An 11,046-nucleotide genomic window follows, 5' to 3' on the forward strand; every position below is an offset into this window, starting at 1 on the left:
CTATCACTTTGTGCTAGATTGCTGCAAGAGACATTTAGGTGTTTTCCTTATGCCATGTCTTTCCTCCACTCTTGCCAATTTACTTAATGTGTGCCTCTCCTTGCTTCTATCCTCATTGCCATCAAAGCAGCAAGAACTCCATCAGCATCCGCTTCAAGGCAGAGCTCAAGTTTCTTCACAGGCATTCAAGGGTTTCCTGGCTCTGGATGGAACCTTTCTTTCTAATTATTTTTTTCTTTACTGTCTCACTCAAGCCCAGGGGGCCTTTGTGCACCCAGAGTCAAGTTCTGAGAGCTTTACAGAAACCGGGGTATCTACCTTTCTTATTTAAAAGCAGGCGGGTAGCTAGCTTGATTGATTGCAAACTACACCTACTTGGCATTTTGTATAACCTGAAATGGACTTCAGTGATCCAAATCAACTAATCAGAGGGGTTTTCTTTTTCATGGAAATTCACGGGGTCTGGAGTAATAATCTCAAATAATTCCTGGTACATGCTCCTGAAAAGGGGAAGAAAAATAGCACACGAAGGGAATTTCCCACAGTCTCCAGCACATTCAATCCATTTCTTGTGGAAAGAATTTCTTTTGTTGTTATTGCTGATTGACTACAGTCCAGCAGTTCTCAACCTGTGGGTCACACCCCCTCTGAGGAGGTGTCGAATGACCCTTTAACAGGGGTCACCTAAGACCATCGGAAAACATTGCAATTCATAACAGTAGCAAAATTACAGTTATAAAGTAGCAATGAAAATAATTTTGTGGTTGAGGGGTCATCACAACACGAGGAACCGTATTAAAGGATCGCAGCATTAGGAAGGTTGAGAACCAATGCTATAATTGGTTTTCTTCCTTACCTTAAGGATGATACAATATATTATGTTAATGTGGAATGTATACTATTGAGTTAGTACATCAGGTTACTGGTCATGAGATTTACATTAAGAGTAAACTTCAGCCACAAGGTACTTCTGTACACCTCTAACAACCTTGACGGAAGTTAGAGCCGCTTTGACAATTATTTGCCACATTGTCAACAACAATACAGACTGCCATATTATTTAGCAGAACATCATATCCAACACTAAATATTCATTAAGAGCCGGTCAAGGCCTGAAATCTGTGAATCTGAGGCATACGTGAGAGGAATAAGCAGAATCGAGATGAATTATCAAGGCAACCAACTTTGGCATCACACTTAGACGGCTACATCCCAGCACCGGCGTTGATCACAAGGATGGCTATAGGCAAGGTACTTTGCCCCCTTGTTCCTCGACTCCTCATCTTAACCGGAACTAGTAATGTGAATTTTTCAGGGTTGTGGTAAGAAGTGATGCAGATGACGAGTTAAGGGCAGCCCTGGCACAGGGGTGCCACTGTGTAGAATGTGGTTGGCATGAGTCTTACTGCAAATACTATGCTCCACACCAGGAGATTTTAATTTTACTTGAAATGCTTGAAGCAAACATGTCTCATGTTTGGAGTTTATCTTGAAATATTTCTACACACACCTAATAAGTATCGTGAGGGTTGAACCCACGTCTAAACACAGTATTTGCATGTTTCCTTATAGCCTAAGAACATAGCATAAAGGTAATTACATATACTTTAAAAATTCATGCAGGAAGCAGAGTTTTATGGCGTGGCATTTTCTTTTAGTGACATCATGTCAGTCCTCAAAAAGTTCCAGATTTTGGAGGATTTCAGATTTTTTTGGATGGGATGCTTGATCTATACAGTAATAAAGGACATTTCAATGCTAAAATTGAAAAGCAGAGAATAGTATCCAAGGACCATGGACTTCAGATGTGCGCTTTATGAAGGAGATAAACCCCAGCAAATTTGGAAGGTGCATAGGACTTGAAAACCAGAATAAAGACAGCAGTTGCAAAGAGAGAAAGAAGTGTAATCAAAATCCCTGAAGAGTTCACATCTACTGGGCTTCAGAAGCCTACCAGCACCGAGAGCCTTCCGACAGCCTACAGGAACTGCATTCTCTTCCCCAGAGAGTCCGTTAGAGCTCCCTGTCCCCAGTTCATTGTCACCAACACCACGGTCTCCTCAGTATTATCTAAAGTACTGCATGGGTGCACTATACAGAGAGGTTTTTCAGCCACAGTTTCAAATAGGGCTGCCGCTCTAAAGCTTCCTAAGTCGAAATGATTGAGCTACCTCGTGAGGCATGCATTCATACCCGCACAGCTAAACAGTAAGGACATTTTTTTTTTTTTGCTAGTGTTGGGTAAGATAACTATATTGTTGTTATATGGTTCTTTTTAACCATACCTATAAAGATGCAAATTGGAATATTTATAAATCAAATGAGATCACCATGATTGGATTGTTCAAAATGATAAGCAGTGGACAACGATATACATGAAGCAAGGTTGGCCATAAACTGGTAATTTGTCAAAGGCAGGCAACAAGCACATGCTATCTCATTATATGACTATGTTGACTTTTTTCTTTAAAAAAAAATAAAATGCATTTATTTTACGTGTACGAGTATTTTGCTCACACATATGTCTGTGCACTGTGTGTGCGCTTGCTGCTATAGAGGTCAGAAGAGGGCGCTGGATCCCCTGGAACTGGAGGTTGTGAGTCACCATATGGGTTCTGGGAATTGAACTCAGGCCTTTGAAAGAACCACAAGTGCTCTTAATTGTTGAGTTATCTTTTTTTTTTTTTTTTTTTTTTACTTTCTTATGTGTTTGCTATGTTCAGTGTTTTTCTCCATACTGAAGGAACAATACAAACATCCCCAAAAACCTGTTGTGCTCCTTTTAGTTGCGCATATTTAGGGGCAGAGCTGCACCTTAATTTCCATGTAGCCACATACCCAATGGGCTTGGTTTCTCCTACAGGATGAGAAAGCAGCCAATACCAACTCCATCTTTTCTTCTCTGTAGGAAATCTAGCAAATTCCCATATAAAAAAGGAAGGCAGCACAATTCATTCTGTTCTTTTCCGTATATTTTTTTTCCTTAAAAGTTGACTTCAAAGGTACTAGGACATCACATAGAGATGTGAAGGAACTAATAACACCTTAAAAATAATATTCATTCTGTAGAACAAAGGTCAGAGTATTGAGACAGATAAAGCAGAGATCAAGGTCCGGCTCTGTCATGAATGAGCTAGGTGAAAATTGTGTTAGTTTTTAGCAAGGTGGATTTGTGAAAATTATGTTAGTTCCTAGCAAGCTGAAGACCATATCCAAGCTGGAAATAAATATAGATTTACTGCATGAAGAATATGATTCTTTTTCTAATTTTCAGTTGACAAATTATTCCAATCTGACAACTAAAACCTCCTAACGACCCTATGAAGTAGGCATTATTATTTTCCCATCCCACCATACAGATTAATAAGTGGCCCTGAGGCAAAAGGCAACGTTCTCTAAAGATTCTGCCAGTGAAGAGTGGAGGCGCCCTGCCTTCAGAATTCATCTCTGAAGCATCATAGGAACTTTCAAATGCCCACTCCACAGAGGCTCCGTGAGAGAGAGTCAAACAGTAGAAACCTGAGAGGCTGAGAAGGGAGAATTGTCATGCGTTTGAATGTAGCAATGGGGAGAACACAGGGAGACCCTGCTCCAAAACACAAAACAAAGGCCAAATCCAAAAGTTATATATATGTATATATATGCAAATATAATAAATATATACAATAAATACATATTATGTTGATATAAATATATAAAATATAAGTATCTATTATGTTGAACATATATTGCTGACTATCTATCTATCTATCTATAGATATTTTATGTTTTCATGTACTAAATATGGAAGGTATTGTAGCATAAAAACACACAACAATCTTTCTCCCTGGAAATCACAATGAATAGTCCCAGGATTATAGATTCAAGCACACATAAGAAGGCATGGTCCCCAAATATTACTGTTAATGGGTGATGGAAAAGAAATGCCGGCGGCCCCCAAGCTGCAGTGTGCTTTAAAGCACTTTGATCCCCAGCTCTATTTTTTCCAAGTTCAGGTTCGTTTCACATAGCATAGAAATGTTTCCCTATCATTCTCTGTAAAATTTGTGGATGAGAGAAAGTTACAGAGGTTTTTTTTTCCCAGAAATAATGGCTTATATTTAAAATTATAGCTAATGTGTATTGAAGCTGCAGGTTTCAGTAAGTCCAGAATGAGGCTGTATTTGAGAGAGTGGGAGTCTTTAGAGGAGAGTAATTTGTAGTGGGGCCATTAGATCTAATATGACTAGTGTCCTTTCAAGAAAAGCCTTGTTTGGATGGACAGATCTGTCACTTTGAGACAGTGGCCATGTACAAGACAAGGAGAGAAACCTATGAAGACAGAAAAGCTGCAGGTGTTTGACTTTGGAATTTCAGCCTCAAGGATTAAGGGAAAATCAATTTTGTTTTTAGACGACCCAAGTTTTGGTAGGGCAGCCAATCCAGTACAATCCATACAGTTCAGTAATGAAAATAATAGCAGATGCAGTAATTTGATAATGAAAGTTCTTAAATGGCTTTCATATAGATTAAGAAATTTGTGACTAGGCCGGGCGGTGGTGGCGCACGCCTTTAATCCCAGCACTCGGGAGGCAGAGGCAGGCGGATCTCTGGGAGTTCGAGACCAGCCTGGTCTACAAGAGCTAGTTCCAGGACAGGCTCCAAAACCACAGAGAAACCCTGTCTCGAAAAACCAAAAAAAAAAAAAAAAAAAAAAAAAAAAAAAAAAAAAAAAGAAATTTGTGACTGGAGAGATGGCTCAGCAGTTAAAAGCACTGACTGCTCTTCCAGAGGACCAGTTTCAATTCCCAGAACCCACATGTGGCTCACAACTGTCTTTAAGTTCAGTTCCAGGGGATCCAACATCCCCACACATACATACATGCAGGCAAAACACCAATGAACATATAACTAAATAAGAGAGAGAGAAAGAGAGAGAGGGGGGGGCAGGCAGAAAAAAATTCATTATGTTAATATGATTAAAATTATTTGAGGTTGGGGATGTTTGAGCATTATTTTTCCTAGGGAAATTAATAAGTAGCTAAGATTAGCAGGACGTCAAATGCCTGTGGATGGTCATTCCCCAAGTAAAATTCCCACCTCCAGTTCACTCGGCTCCAGGAGATGAGACAATGGGTCAGAAACTGAACTCTACCTCAGACGACTTTTCAGCACCAAAAGTGACAGATCATGTTCACAGGAAGAGCCTCAGTGTGACCCGATGAGAACTTGACCTCTGTATATGCTGTTCCTGCCGAAAACCTAAGATCTGGAGCTCCAGGTTAAACCTAAGAAAAGCATCAGCCTTGGGCTATAGAGCAAAACCTAGGAGTCTCAACCTCCCCCTCCCCCACCCTCTCCTCTCTCTTTCTGTGTGTGGTATTAAATACCATCTGGATTATCAGCAACAATGAATGCCATGTGGGACACCAAATAAGATCCTGGGACAGAGTAAGGACACGTAAATTCATTATGAGTTAATTATGCTAATACTGGCTCATTCACTGCAACAAACACCACAAGAATGGGGAAATCTGAGGTATCTGTGTGCTAAGTCATAACTTTTCTGTAAATCTGAAAATACAGTTTGTTGTTGTTGTTCTTTTTTTTTTTTGTTGTTGTTGTTTTTTTACTCTGGCTAGCTTGGAACTCAATATGTAGACCATGCTGGCCTCAAACTCACAGAGATCCAGAGGCCTCTGCTTCCTAAGTACTGGGGTTAGAGATGTGCCCGGTGACTTCTGAGCTCTTAACACTGCTGAAATGAGCTAGCATTTCCACAAATACTACAGATACCAAGCAGGGTCTAGTTATCATTTAAACAGCTAGGCATCCCAGGGGCTTTGCAAACCCTGTTTGCGACTCTGAGATTACAGTCTCAGAAATATGCCCACTTATTCAATATTTGGTATGACCATTGTATTATTTCCCGGCAAAGTCACACTGCACAACCTGACACTTCACGGCATTCTCGCTGCATCCCAGTTAATCACCAGATAAACTTGAGAATAGCTCTGTGTCCTCTCTGTGAGTACAGCAGCCTGGTACTCACGAAGCAGGACAAAGGCCTCATTCAGGAAAGATGTGTAAGGCTGTGTGGCCATTGTCAATATAACCTCTCACGCCTGCTCTAGGCTACAAGAGCAAGGACCATTTTTTTTTTTTTTTGGATTGTGATTTTATAAACTCATCCATCTCTCTGGCGTTTTCCCTTTGCCATCCCACACAGCGAATTCTTGTTAATCTAAATTTGAATCCACATTTTCCAAATGTAATTTGAAATCTGGACTGAAGGCTTTCTATTGATGAAATACTACTTGCTTAATATTTTCAAAGTCCAGGTCTACATAAAACAAAATAATTTTTTATATATTTTATTTAGTAATCAATACTGAGGAATAATAGTTATTTTCTCTTAACAAAATCTAAACTTCCATACGCCTTTAAAATTTAGAAAGCAGGCCGGGCGATGGTGGTGCACGCCTTTAATCCCAGCACTCAGGAGGCAGAGGCAGGAGGATCTCTGTGAGTTTGAGACCAGCCTGGTCTACAAGAGCTAGTTCCAGGACAGGCTCCAAAACCACAGAGAAACCCTGTCTCAGAAAACCAAAAAAAAAAAAAAAAAAAAAAAAAAAAAAAAAAAAAAATTTAGAAAGCACTACATATAAATGAATATATAAATAAACAACTTTAAAAAGCCCTCCCTAAAACAATATTTAAAAATGGTAATTCAAATTTTTGTATTTAAATGAAATCTTTATTTTAAAGGCATGGAGAGTTCTGAGAAGGATTATACCATCATACGTGCATGGGGGGACAATTGCCATTATGCAGACACCATCTGCAGTTCCCATCATCCATATTTACCCTGGGGCTCAGGAAATGTATGGTGAAAACTACATCCTTAGGAAAATTAACGAGCCTGGGTGTAGCTCAGTGGTCCAAGGCTTGCCTCGTATGGAGTAAGCCCTGGCTGGCTTCTGTCTCTAGCATAGTGAAACAGCAAGCACATCGAAGCCGTTTATCCAATAGCATCCGTGCAGTGTGACTGTTTCTCATGTTTACCAAATGCTTCTGGACTTGGAGCATCTCCCTGTGTCACGACTCGAAGCTTGACTTATGTTACTAACACCCACAATGGATGGTTTTCTCACGATCATTTTGGTTTCTATGAAGTAAATCCTTGGGATAAATAACTGTCTCCAGACTCCTTAAGGCTAATGTTTTCCCGAACGTTTATGAACATTCTGAAAATGCAGCTACCTTAAAAACCGCTCGGCTGCACTGAACACACACACTGTTGGTGAGGCCCTTTCCGGTGTACCTGGCACATCTGGACAGACAATCTCCAGCATTCTACAGCTGTAGTGGTGTGAGCTGTCACAGAACCAGCTTCAGCTTCCAAAAAATTGACAACATAATGACTGAATATCCAGCTATTTCCACTCCTATAGTTGATTTTACTCTCTCTCTCTCTCTCTCTCTCTCTCTCTCTCTCTCTCTCTCTCTCTGGTTCCATATAAATACAAGCATATTCTTAACAAGCGATTTGTCTTTTCAAACTGAGGTTCCTTCAGCCCTCAAGAATTACCTCTATATTTCATCTGTAGCAAGTCAAATGATGTAAGTGGGCATCATGGACTAAAAGATCTATGAAAGGATTAATAGTTTATTAATATTTCAGGGATTCAGTGAGATTTCCCAACCCTGCTTTCAGTCAGACTGGTGGCCTTCAAAGAGCTATGGCCAAAGAAACCATCTTTGTTCAGGTAGAAACAAGAAAGAATCATAAAGATAGCTCATTTCTCTATCCAATTTTCAGAATTGTTCTCTTTGATTTACTTCTGGTTGAAGGAAGTCTTCACTGTTGTATGGAACAGAGATGGCAAAGACTAAGGAACTGGGGAATCTGCAGCGCCCTCATGCAGGGAGGCTCCCGTGAGGAAAATGCCTGCGGCAGCCCCTGCAGGTGGGAAGAGCTTGCGCCTGAAGCGCCAGCCAGCCTTTCACTTCACAGACAAGAGAGGAAAGAGAGACAGACATAGCATCACACACAGAAGGAGATCCTGGGAAACCACTGATTCGAACTTCAGAGTGGCCAAAGAATGTTCTCCACTGTTATGTACCTCAAGAAACCCCAAATCATCTTTGCATTTTCATTTCAAGAGACTTTTCCAACGGTCCCTATGAAAAGGACTGTTCTATTCCTGAAGATTTTATATTCTAGTTCACGTTCCATAAACACAACCAAGCATATTCTTAACCATCACAACTCCATTATTATTAAAACATTTACTTAAAATGATTCTGATGTGTGACAAATTTACTATGTTGGAAGCTCAAACCCCATCAGTTAAAGAAAAAAAATCTCCCTCTACCCCCTTCCTTCCAGGGGCTGCTTAGTCAGCTTCTGTTTTCAGCACTAAAGGAGCCCTCAAGAGTCAAGCAAGTTGCTCTGACCAGGCCTTAGACAACTAGAAATCCTAGTCCAATATCTACACACACACACACACACACACACACACACACACACTTTTAAATGCCCAAAGATCAAATGAAAGCCCCAATCGGAAAAGGCAAGGCTCAGCTTAGAGTAGCTTGGCCATCCCATGACACCTGTTACTCTTTACCTGTCTGTAAGACCAAAGTTCTCTCTTCTCCATCCAGAGAAACAATCCTAAAGTTATAGAGGGTCCCTGCTTGTAAATCCTTGGGGTTACATCCATAGGTAATGTTGTCTATCCGAAAGGGATGGCACAGCGCGGGCCCTGAGGTATCACTGCTGTAGATGAGGCTAAAGTTGCAGGGTGACCCCAAAGTCCTCCACTGGATAGACGCTGAGAAGCTGGAGATCTTGGACTCCAACAGTGTGAAGTTACATCTCTCTAGCTCTGCCAGTCCAGCCTGCAAAAGAACCACAGAGCACGGATTAAGTCCCCAGTCTGCAGTGCCTAGAGGCTTAGCCACCTCCCTGAGCCACCTGTCCTCCCCAGTTGCAGCTGTCTGCTCAGCCTCCAACCCAGGAAAGGGCTCACAGGAGAAGTGGATGGCGGGCAACTTTCGCCCCAGTTGCTCCACCTCTCCTAGGAGCAGCTGGAGATCCAAAGTTGCTGTCTTGACAGGAGGGTAAGCTGTCAGTTTGGTGGATGGCAGGATTTCAGGAAAGGATGACTCTCCCACATAGGAGTATAAGATTTTGTTCCTTTCCCCCTCGCGCATCCCCGGAGGCTGGGACGAGGATGGACTTGGTTCTTAGCGGGGAGTGGAGCATCGTCCCCATCCCTTGCTCTGCCAGCTCACCTGCAGGAGGCTCAGCGCGATCCACAAGGCCAGTGTGGCTCCATGGTTCAGCATCTCGCTGGGAGGACTGCCAGGGCACCTTGAGTACCACTTGTTGCGCGCTTAGCGCGCCCCGCGGGCGCAGCGCGCTTCCCTCGAAGCTGGGGACGCGCTAGGGCCGCGGCAGCAGCTGCTTCTGCTGCCGCCCTGGGCGGGCTGCGGACGCGACAGGCGGCGGGGACCCGCGGCGCGCGGCCCTTCCCACGCTGCCATTCTGACCCGCGCTGCCTCGCCCCCAAGCCCCGTCCGGGACTTCCGCAATCAAAAGGCAATTTCCTTGTCTCCCGGCAAAGGAACAATGCTCCGGAGAGGGAGGGAGTCCCGAGGAGCCAACGCCTGAGGCTGCCAAGGGGGCCTGAGGCCAGCCAAGCTGCCCCCCTGCCTCTGCTCCTGCTTCCCTAGCCAAGGGTCCCTTCCGGGGCCGCGGGGCTCTGCCTTCTACCCGCCCCCCGAACTTTCACTTTTTCCCTCCCAGTGGTCCTCAACCCTGTTGTCATAGCTTTAAAAAGTGCTTGAGTGCTCTCACTTTTCAGCGCCCCCTCTCCTCTCCACACCCAGCGTCCCCCTCCCTACCTTCCTTCCTATCTTCTCATCTGCTTTCTCCAGGGCCTCGTTTCCCAGGCTTAAACTTGACCGGAGCACATTTCCCTGGGTCGCCCACACTCTTTCCTGAAGCCTTTTATTAGAGGGCTTTAGCCCTTCTCACCTCAAAACACCCATTTGTCACTGTCGGCATCCTTTTGACATCAGCAGAAGAAAAGACCCTCAAAGAGCCCGCCCATTATCAACAGGACCGTCCTGTCCTTTCTCCATCCACTTGCCCAATTCGCTTGTATAGGCCTGTGGGCTCCCCAAATCTTAGGAAAATACTGTGAACTGCCAACAAAATAATCACATTACCCACGTACACTCCCATAACTCAGCATCCCACACCCTCCAAAGAAGTAGGCTGCGGTGTTTCCCGCATCATCTGTAAGATCCGGGATGACTGTCATATAACCTGAAGAAATGTATGTGTCAAAGCAGGTCCGAGAAGAAACTCAATCCAAAAAGCGAAAGTACTTAGTATGGTGATAATAATGAAGCTTTGCAACCCCTTTTATAGCTTCGAGGTTTTGAGCTGTTTAACAAAAGATATGACCCCACTGAAATGACTAAGGTAGGGACCAAATCCTGCTCTGATTCTGTCTTATGTTTAAGACGGGTCTTAGCTTCCTACACCCCCTCCCTACAACTGTCAGGTCTGCCTTGGCAACACAGTTGAGATTTTCATGCCTTGATTATGGTTCCAGATGTATTAGGCAAAATAGCTGGCAGGTTTTGTTTCAAATGGCTACTATGCTCTGGCAGGAATGAGCATTTTAAGACTCTCTGACCCTCAACTATGATGAATCTTTAAGTGTTTTGCCTTTATACTATATCCCTGAGCTAGGACACCAAGAGACTTCCAGAGTTGTGAGCCCACTCTTGGTCTGGCCATTAATAAAAAAACTCAAAGGTCTTAATTGGCTCAATCAGCATGGTTGTCAATAATTTTCTCAGATGGATCATTACACTACCTTTCAAATCACTGCGGCATAAGGCACCCACTCCTGCACATTCGTTACAGAGTGGATACTCTTACGGCTCGGCTTCTTATGTCTACTATACACTTTGAGGGAAAGTAGAACACTTGAAGAAAGTGAAAACCACTTCAGTTCTTTTGGAAAATATGCTTGCCAAGATTAA

At 43.0% G+C, this 11,046-nt stretch overlaps 1 protein-coding gene across 1 annotated transcript in view; it reads right to left on the bottom strand.

The window, feature by feature from the left end:
• Window positions 1-9,547, bottom strand: part of Ptprb (protein tyrosine phosphatase receptor type B) — an 88,107-nt gene extending 78,560 nt beyond the window's left edge. Inside the window, exons 1-2 of the mRNA XM_041665071.1 lie at window positions 9,280-9,547; window positions 8,610-8,883 (exon numbers count right to left, since the gene is read on the bottom strand). Of these exons, the coding sequence (XP_041521005.1) occupies window positions 8,610-8,883; window positions 9,280-9,333 (328 nt within the window). The 5' untranslated portion in view covers window positions 9,334-9,547. The remainder of the gene's footprint in view (window positions 1-8,609; window positions 8,884-9,279) is intronic.
• Between the last annotated feature and the right edge of the window lie 1,499 nt (window positions 9,548-11,046).

This window comes from Microtus oregoni, unplaced genomic scaffold (assembly GCF_018167655.1).
Source record: "Microtus oregoni isolate MIOR12 unplaced genomic scaffold, Mior012 000001F_ref0000356, whole genome shotgun sequence".
NCBI classification, from domain to species: Eukaryota; Metazoa; Chordata; class Mammalia; order Rodentia; family Cricetidae; genus Microtus; species Microtus oregoni.